At 46.0% G+C, this 10,000-nt stretch overlaps 1 protein-coding gene across 2 annotated transcripts in view; it reads left to right on the top strand.

Annotated features, from left to right (window-relative positions):
* The window catches only part of rph3ab (rabphilin 3A homolog (mouse), b), a 35,504-nt gene that overhangs the window by 6,753 nt on the left and 18,751 nt on the right, over window positions 1–10,000 (top strand). The window contains exons 2-3 of one of the 2 annotated variants that reach the window (XM_031585138.2): window positions 8,111–8,365; window positions 9,690–9,751. In XM_031585138.2, the coding sequence (XP_031440998.1) occupies window positions 9,711–9,751 (41 nt within the window). In that variant the 5' untranslated portion in view covers window positions 8,111–8,365; window positions 9,690–9,710. Of the gene's footprint in view, window positions 1–8,110; window positions 8,366–8,518; window positions 8,666–9,689; window positions 9,752–10,000 lie in introns of those variants that run through there. The other variant, XM_031585140.2, reaches the window with a different exon arrangement.

Raw genomic sequence — 10,000 nt, forward strand, 5'->3', positions numbered from 1 at the left:
CTGTGAGGTGGGCTGGGAGACAGGGCTCCAGGCAGATGGCCGAGCAGATGGTTCCCCCAAGAAGGGGAAGTGGGCTAAAGCATGTACAAACCTGAACACAGAAGGGTCTTTACGCCCTTTAGGTCTCCCGGCTGACCTCTCCCAGTAAGCGTATGTGATCTGTGAAACTAATTTCATTGAAAAAAAAAAAAAATCAATGCAATTCATTCAGGTTTTTGCACCTGCTTCCCTCATAAATATACCCTATTACAAGGCATCACAACAGAGTGCTTGGGTCAGACATCCAGCAACGGTGGGAGGTAAACAAGAGAGGTGTCCAAAAAGCCTTGGGCACCTTTCAGTGCGGATGCACTCCTTGAGACTCAAAGAGGAAGAGAGATTTAGGGTCACCGCTCACTGGTGATGTTAAATATAACTCTCTCTAACAAATACGGATCAATATGGACAATGCAGAGATCGGACGATACAAAAATCAAATCACTGGAATCCTGTTGTGGCTTTCCCTCTGGGACTGTGGCGGTGACAGAGACGCAGTGTCCAGCGTGCCATTTTGGGTATCGCTAGGGCTTAGTAATCTCAAGAGAGACATGCCGGCCGGATAGTAATCATAGTGATTAATGATCAGTCTCCACCAATCCCAAAATTGGTTCGATTTTTCACTAAACAGGCAGTGTATCTTTATAGGTTGAGGTTCAGTTGTTGATGTGGCACAGCAGAAATGAAAATAAATACAAAGAAATGACACGTCTGTTTTTAATGGCGGTTCAAATCTGTTAAATATTGGCAACATTGGCAGTGGTGTGAGCCAAAGCACACAATACAGAAATGGTAATGTTTACTTCCGCTGCCTCATCCATTTGTCCTCCCTTACAGCTCTGCATTAGAGCGAAAAGAAACACCCATATTCTGAGTTTACAGTAAATCATTACTGCTACTCTGGTGAAGGCCTGCTGAGGGAGGCTTTTGGATACTCCCCAAAGCATTTCCCCCGGAACTCTTACTGTGAATAATCATGTGGAAAATACAGATTTGATTACGAATCAGAACATCAGTAATCATCACACAATTGCGTGCACATTATTGAAGGGGGGTCATTAGACATGCTCACATGGTGTTTTTCTGATGGGTCACAACAGCAGGGCCACAAAAGCCCTGCCTAAAATGTGATCAGGGCAAGACAGGGTTTACAAGTCAGCTGTAATACCATGCTTTACCACTGGAGACAAGTGGAAGCCTCATCTGCATCTATTGAGCACTGCTCTGTGTTTTTGAGTAATTACAATTGATTTGCAAACCTGCCAGTCTTCTCCTGTCTCACCAGCACCACCACCCCACGCACACACACACACACATGCGCACACACACACACACACACACACACACACACACGCAAACACACCTACACACACACAAACACACCTATACACACTTTTCTGCCTCTTTATATCCTCTAAGGTGTCTACCTTGCTCCTTAGATCTATTGTTTGAGTGTTAGCAGCTTGCTAAAGCTCTGACAAAAAAATGACAAGACAAGATAGTGCTCCAGAAGCCTTGGGCCCTCTGGGCCCTTCATCTTGACGGGGAGAGGTCGGAGAGATTGTGGGGGAGGAATTGTAAATAATTAAGAAATGCTGAGCAATGGCTTCCCTCTGCAATGGAGGAGGTAGGGAAGGGGGGGCGGGGGGGGGCACAGGAAGGGGGAATAGAGCACTACTGCGGGAACAGCTTTTTTATAGTCCTGTCCTGTAGCAAACTCAGTCACAGAGCTCCCACTATTTCTCTCTCTCCCTCCCTCTCTCTCTCTCCCTCCCTCCCTCTCTCTCTCTCCCTCCCTCCCTCCCGTGGTGAAGTCCCTGCTCTGACTAAAAGTGCTGTCTTTAGGAAAGTCGTATGCTTGGATCCCTAATGCCTCTGCTTTTTCTCTCCATCTCATCCTTGTGCATTTCCATCCCCCCATCTGAGGGGGGCTAGATGTTCAGATGTGAATGGCTCTGTTCCACTTAGGCTGCCTGGAGTTTGTCATGGGATCATACCTGTGCATTTTAGAGTAGGCCGCAGTACGCAGAGGAGCTGCGATCTTGAAAATGGGACAAACTGCAGTCTTCTTCTTCTTCTGTTCTTGTGCTGCGCGCGCGCGGGGGCTCGGCGGCAGTCGGAGTGTTCCTTTGCTGTGGTGTTCACATCTGCTCACAGGAAGAGCTCCAGGAGAGCCCAGCTGTGGCTAACCTGAATCGCACCGATCCACTTTAAATGTCTTTATTATACTTCATGTTTTATGCCTTTTAGTATGTCTCTGAAGTGAAGATGTGTCTGTGTGTGTTTTCAGAGAATAGCAAAGTAGCCAGTGGATCGGGTCTCATCCATTTTTACAGTTGTACAGTTGTCATGGAAATGCTGGCGCGTTGGTGCTGTAGTACAATCCAGGCCCATTTATTACGACTCAAACAGATGTTCGTTAGTTTGGGTATGGAATGGATACTTAAAGACACAAATAATCAGGTCACCTCCTGAGGTGTGCAAGTTGAGTGTCAAATCAGGACTTCAAACGTCTAAGTCTTCTTACCCTTAATTCAGAGTCAAATCCAGAGACCCTATGAAATAGTTCCAAGTCCTCCTGGAAGGAGTGGGCTGGTGACGAACATATGCAGATTAGTCAGTCAAAAGATCAGCAAGCTTTACATAACAGATAATGCTATCAACATGATGCTATCGAGTTTCAAGCATGTTGGCAAGTGTAATCATACACTTCAATACCCTACCTATTTTCAGTTGTCACGATAAGTGTCATAAGTGCGTGTATAGATTAGCCATGTTCTAGATAGTTCTTTAGTCAACTGTTAACTTGCTAGTTACTCTGTAGCACAGTGTGTGTTTATCTCACACACAAAGTCATGCTTAACACCAACAACACCTACATCCTAGCATAGCTAACCATAAAATGGACTTAGCTCTGAGATGATGTAAACAGGATAGGTCCCAGACAATCTTTGAGTCGTACCAGACTTGTGCTCAGTTCTTTTTTCAGGCTAGAGTTAGATATGGCTGATTTCTTAATAGCATTGTGAATTACAAATTACACTGTGCAGATTTGATCTGGCAGTGGTGCTACTGCATTAGGCTTGCTTGAGTAACACTGATTTAATAAAGTAATATATATTATAATGTAAAATTCAATTTCAAGTCACAGTTCAAATGCCAGTTACAGTTTCAGTTTCATGTCTTAGATGAACAAATCCAAGTCAAGTGACAAATCATGAAAAAGAATGTTTTTTAATTAAATGTAATTCGTATTGGACTCTGAGTGCAGGCAAGTAGGCTATAACATGAGTACAGGTTATTGTGGTATTGGTATATTAGTGTAACATTGTTGTGATCATAATGTCAAGAGATCATTTGAATATAAATTAATTAATAAATCATGAAAATGTGTAAAATAAAAATAATGCATACACGCCCTTGTTGTTAATATTACTGCAGGGGAAATGGAGGGGCATTCTTCTCCCATAAACACGTGCAGGAGTGTTTTGTCTAGCTTATCCCTCAGTTGCCGCTTAGACATACATTTATCGGAGGACCATGGTTTCAGTTTTTCCATAAAAAAGACATTTTGTTTTGTAGAACTATCTAAATGTAAATCTAAAACAAAATATGTACTCCTTTTATTATATGTATTTTAGACAAGACATTAGTCTGGTTCAGCTACCATGAATGGATTAACAAAATCCATCAGGCCAGCCTGCCAAGTTCTTGTTGGTATGTAGCCAGTGGCATTAGCTTTCATAAGGTCTGTTCCATCCCTGGGCATCAACTGAGGAGTCAAAATGCTGATTTTCACCAAATTTATTTACAGTCAAACAACATCCCCTACTATTTGTCTGGCATACCAGTGTGTCACTGACAGCAGAGGTGGTGGAAATAACTGCAAAAGTTTCAATAAGCTTTGGCTTTATACTACCTCTGCATCTGTTTAGAGATTTTAATAAACACCCTTGCCTTGACTCCTTGCCATGATTATATATAGAAATTAAAACTTCAAATCTATTTTCCTTGATATACAGCTGAGACACTTTTGTGTTTTGGTTTCACGGCTATGGAGAAGGCGGAGAGCTGAGTGAAAGAAAGCGCTGGTCAGGGAACATTTAAGGGCATTCCTTAAGGTCTTCACTCAGAGCTCCTCCATCATCGTTATCGTTTGGCTGGCTCAACAGCACCACCCCTCTGAGTAGCTCTGAAGGCCTGTGCTACAACAACCAACACAGTTTCTCTTCATTCAGAACTAGACTGGCCGTTATAGATACAAAAAGCAGCTCTGTAGTTCAGCTGTTATTTAAGACTTACATTGCATAACCAACTGTTATTTAGGACTGAAACTGCCTAATCGCTTTTAACTATACATGGCCTTTAAAAAAACAATGCAGGTTACAGTCATGTTTATATATTTGAATTGCATATTTAGAATATTTCTCTATACCTTTAAGGAACTCGCTAGATGAGGCTGTTTTCTGTCTTGATAGTTTGTCCCCTGTAATACCCTCCGTCTGATGTTTTTGATTACAGGCTGTAACATTTACGTTTTATGATTGCGGTGCAGCAGGGTTGTAACTCGTCGTCTTTCGCCACACAGCGCAGACTGCAATAAACCAACCTGGTTTGGAAAGTGCGAGTCATGCCGGGGCCTAATGCATCGCTGTCCTAAAGACCTTCTGTGTACTCACTGGTGCTCTCCCATGGGACTCTTTAACGGCAGCAACTTTGTTGTTTCCAGCCGTATCATTAGTAGTGATGTGAAGTCGGGCCAGGTTTCCTGTCCAATGTCACAAAAACTCATTTGTAACTTTTATCACACCAGTTATCGGTGTTTCCCTCTGTCGACCAACACAGACCATGACTGAGCCTGGGCGCCCCAATGAAAGATGTGCTTGTCCTGCGGAATGAGACCCCACAAGCGTTTTCAGTGCTAGTCCCCGAACAAACGCAGTGCTGATGAATCATTAATTAGGGTGAAGCGAATGGTGGGAGTTCACATTGATCTCAGCATCTCATTAACCTACTTGAGGAATTTCTTTCCTCCCACGTCTGAAGGCGGAGCGCTCGACTCCGGAGCCGTCGGGCGTCAGAATGCAGCTGCCACTCGCTGCCTTCGTCGTCTCTGGTGACGATGATCAAGAGAGAGGGAGAGACAGACAGCCAAAGAGAGAGAACGAGGCGTGTGCCAAGCCCAGAGTTGGGCAGAGGCACAGCAATCGTATAAGTGAATACTGTTAGTGCATACAAGTGTCCAAGTTGTCTGGATGGGTATTTTGCTGGGCTTGCGTTTCAAACTTAAGATTCCGATGAGTCAGGATGGGTCTTATGAGCTGGCAGATATCAGTGCATGAGATGAGTAGCCGTTTTATTAACAGCCTTACTTCCACTGATACACCACTCTCGTTTATCTTTCGAAATTCCTTACACTTTTCCCTTTCTTTTGGCCTCTGATAACGCACAGATAAATCATCAATGCACGTGCACAGCCAAAACGTTAATGGTCAGTGACCCTTTTTCCTCATTTGGCTTTGTGAATTAACTCACCGGACCATTAAAACTCAGCTGAATAAAGTGGATCAGATCACTGGAGTCAGCAACGGCAATAGCTGCTTGTCCAGCACTGTCACAGCTGGCATCTGTGTGTTTGGTGGTGTAATGCTGATGGTTCCCGTGGCACGGGGTGATACTCCAATCACAATATCACTGTTCTCACTCAAAGCAAATGCTGTGCAGATTAACCCGGAGGTGATGACAAGCGTTACTCCCATCTCACCTAAGTGCTTCTCACCATCTGTAAAACAATCTGATCCTGTATCGACTGTGATCAATGTCGCGTCAATAGTGCTTGTTCCTGCCGGTGGGTTTTGTTCCTTCGTTTGCACAGTTAGATGGTGGTTCGCCTTGCCGTTTGTTTAACACATACTACCACATTTAGTGCCATGGTTTGTTTACTGTTTAAGAGCTCCCAAGTGTCTTTTTTGTTTGCAGTTCAATGACATTGAGCTCATAAGGAGCCATTGAAGTGCGTATTAGGGTGTGCTGACATATGGTATGGTGTGCTGACTGTGGTAATCTTTCCCAGCATCACACATGGGTGGGCGCATTTTTGCATAATTCATTGTTTGAAGTATATCCATCTTTGTGTTATGGCTAAATCACTCTCGTGAACTCAGCCATAACAATACTCAAGTAGCAACAACAACAACAACTGGCAGTACATTACACTGTTGACCTTCAAACCCTGTATGGTGTACCCTCAGGCAGCCTCTTAGGGGAAACAAACACTGTGAAGGATGCCTGAACCCAGTTCTCAGACCCAAGCTGAGTAGTCTGTTTCACCTCCCAGCTCTGTTTATTTCTCACAATAGAAACATCATCTACCCATATGGAAACAATTCGTCAAATTCCTGTATGTTCATTTTTTCATACACACATAATTATGGGCCCTTTCTTACACAGTCACATACAAAAATATATATGTTTTATGTATGATCTACCTTGCACGTTGAATGGCATTATGCCATTTTAGTATGACATGTATGTGCAAGCTCTTTACCACATACAGTATTTATGATGCAAGTATTGTACACGATAAGTGTAATTCCTATATGTTTATTACAGACCTTTTGGTGGATACACACAGTGCATTGTGACTGCCAAGACTATTTTAACTAAAGTCTTAAAGACTAAAACTGGAGACTCCATAATGTCTCTGTGCAGCTCATTTCTAAAATTCCAGAAAAGTGAGATCTAACTGAAACCGAAATAACGAGAGTGATGCTGCCATAAAGCAGGTGAGACTGCTGTAATGAAGAGTCAGGGCTGCAGCCCGGTGAGCTGCAATATCGTATTGACCATCCCATAATACTGTGAATAAGACAGTCGTTTCTAAATTGGTCCTCTCGTACAAAAAGCAATACTGCTTCCTCTCTTGCTGAGCGGGTGAAGGATGATAAGTACGGGAGCGATGACAGCGGACATCGAACACACCACTCTCATTTCCTCCTCCTCCCCCCCCCTTCCCTCTTTCCCTCTTTCCCTTCCTTCCAACCCTCACCCTTTCTCTCAGCCCATCTCCTTTGTCGCAGTTGCCTCCTTCAGCTCTTGCTGTCGTTTTGGGGCGTTTGACAGGACCTCTTTTAAAACTCTACGTGGATCTGTGACATTTCAAAGCGTTTTCCCTGGAGTCACCAGGCCCCCCAAAAAAGGAGATATTCTGCAAAAAAAAAAACAAAGCTCTCAAAAAAAACTCCAACCCGCCCTTTGTCTCCTCAGCAGCCTCGACAATCTTCCCAGACAGTGTAGTCTGAGAGTGGCTGAGGACTCCTTAAGCGATGAGTTAAGAGTTTCCAGCTGCAGACAGGTGCTTGATCCAGCACAGGCCGCTCTCTGTTGTCTCCTCGGATTGAACGATATTGGAAACGAACCTCTCGGGCAGACTCTGTGAGGTTTGCTGGAGCTGTTCGAGTCCTTCCCTCAGGGCCTGGCTTGGTGAATGGGGTGAAATGGCGGTGTGTGGTTGTGTGGGGGGGTGGACGAGTCCTCCGCTTTGTGGAGTCTTTGTGGCAGTGATAGTTCCCTGGACAGAGAGGGATTCGTTTTGTGCGGCGAAGCGCGTGCTGTTGTGTATGGACTCTCTGTCTCTCTCGCTCGCTCTATATCTCGTACTTTCCACTGCCTCCCATGGAAGGCTCCCCCTCAAGGGTTTAGAGGAGGACTGATGAGGGAGGAGGAGAGGAGAGGAGAGGTGGGGATGGAAAGAGATGGCCAACGGGGATCTGTCCCATGTGCTGTTTGCTGTATACGTTTCCACAACTATCACACAGCCCCATCTATCCTATTCTCCCTCCCCTCCCTTCTCTCTTTCTCTGTTTCTCTCTCTCTTTCTCTCCTTCTCGCTGCATATCCCCCCCCCCCCTGCCTCTTCTCAACTGTGTTCCGCAGAGCTGCCGAGAACGCCATTGCTTGCAGCGAAAACATAGATAGATGAGGCATATTGATTTCCCTTTTTTCCCCTCCTTACACTTTCTTTTTATGTCTCTCTCTCTCTCTCTCTCTCTCTCTCTCTCTCCACACGTCTCAGTTCTCGCTCTGCTGCATGCCTGAGAGGAGAGGAGGACTGCTGAGGGAAGGACTTGACGTGACTGGGTAGGGTCGGGCCGTGACGGAGAGACGGAAACAAGTTGGGGAGAAAAAAAGGGGAAAAGCTGTTTCTTACTTGGACTCCTCCTCCACCTCCTCTTCGTCCTCGTCCATCCAGGCTGCTCCTCTTCCAGTCCTGTGGCTCCGTCTGCCTCCCTGGATGCCCTGCGTCCTCTCTGTCTCTCACCAGTAACAGGTAAGTCAATCCCACACCCACCTCTCTCAATGCTTTTTTAGGAGATTGGAGTAGCTCTGTGTGTCACGTTTGTGATGGGGGGAAAACTGTCACTCTACCAGTGAGGTTGTTGTCTGTTGCATCCCTTTTCCCTGGGGCAACTCCTACAGGGGCGTATCCACGGAGACAGCCACGACGTAGCTTTCGCCATGCACAGGGAGGAGAATAACGCAGGAGGAATCTCTACCAACGCTCCACATACGAGCTCACATTTGGTTATGCGCACAACCGCCACAAGTACAGGCATTTCCACGTTTTAAGGTAGTAGTAATGGCATGGGAAGTTGCATTTGTTAAAGCACTTGGATAGTTTCATCCCCAAGACTGTGGAGCTAGTGCACAAATCTGTGTAGTTAGCGCTGAAAGCTAATCTCCATGTAATGATCCCCATACATGAGCAGAGCCAGTAGTGCATCGCAGGGATTATCATCACCATCATCATTAGCAGTAGTTCATTATTTAACGAGCTGGACTGTTGGGCCATGGAGTCTATTGCATTCATTTAGGCCAAGCAAGCGCATTCGGTGCCAGGCGAGTTCTCTTGATCAGGGTCCCTCTCTGATCTCGAGGAAGCGCTCAAAGAAACGCTGCATACGCATAAGGGGGGGGGGTCAGCACAGCTCAGGGTTAAAGGTCCAGTTTGTGATTCTGGCGAGGGGGTTGTTGATATTTGAGCTCGACAGCCAATCAAATGACACCCCGCCCCTCCTGTGCTCCTGAAGCGATGTATTGATTGGCTAGAATAGTGTATGGCTCAGGTCCAAGCCAATTTATTTGTCTCAAATTTACAGAGTCGGAACTGTACGCAAACACCAGAGAGTGCACACACACACACACACACACACACAGAACAGACAGAACAGACATTTAGAGGACCATAAGGAGCACCTCACTGAATCTGGCGAAACGCATACAGGATTAGAATCACGGACTGTGCCTTTAAGTCGCGGCAGTAGACAGCAGGTCAGCGGAGCCACTCTCTTTCTCTCCCCCCCCCCCCCCCCCCCCATGTGTTTTAGAGTCCTACCACCATCCATCACTATTCCCTGCAGCATGACATCTGGTTAGTTCGCTCTGTCCTTCTATGTTTCCGTCTCGCACACAGAGCAAAGCAAAGCAAGGCCCGCCCTGGTCTCTTTTGTGAGCCAGAGACCAGGGAGAGAGGCGCCGCCGCCATCAATCAGAGTTACACGTAATCATTACGGTGGGTTTGCTGAAGTGAGCGTTTGTGAGCGAGATGCTTTGGGGACCTGATGATGAGGCGTGCTTTTTTGTGGTGTCCACAGAGGAACGGAACAGCCGCCGCCATGACCGACGCCGTGATGGGAATGAGGGGCGTCCACGCCAAGTAAGTGAACTTGAGCGTCGAAACACCCTCGATGCGGCCGCAGACAAGCGGAGCAGACGCCCAGGCGTGCTCGCGGAGCGCCGAGCTGAGGATACACTCGGACTATGCAGCCTTCTTGTCTTTGAGAAACTTGTTGTTGTTGTTGCCTTGTGTGAACCGTCCACTCTATAACCAGTGTGTATTATCTTTTTCTCTCATTGGTCTTCCTCTCTTGTGTTTACTCTCTCATGTCTTCCTCTTCCTCTTCCT

Source organism: Clupea harengus, chromosome 18 (genome assembly GCF_900700415.2).
Source record: "Clupea harengus chromosome 18, Ch_v2.0.2, whole genome shotgun sequence".
Taxonomy (NCBI): Eukaryota; Metazoa; Chordata; class Actinopteri; order Clupeiformes; family Clupeidae; genus Clupea; species Clupea harengus.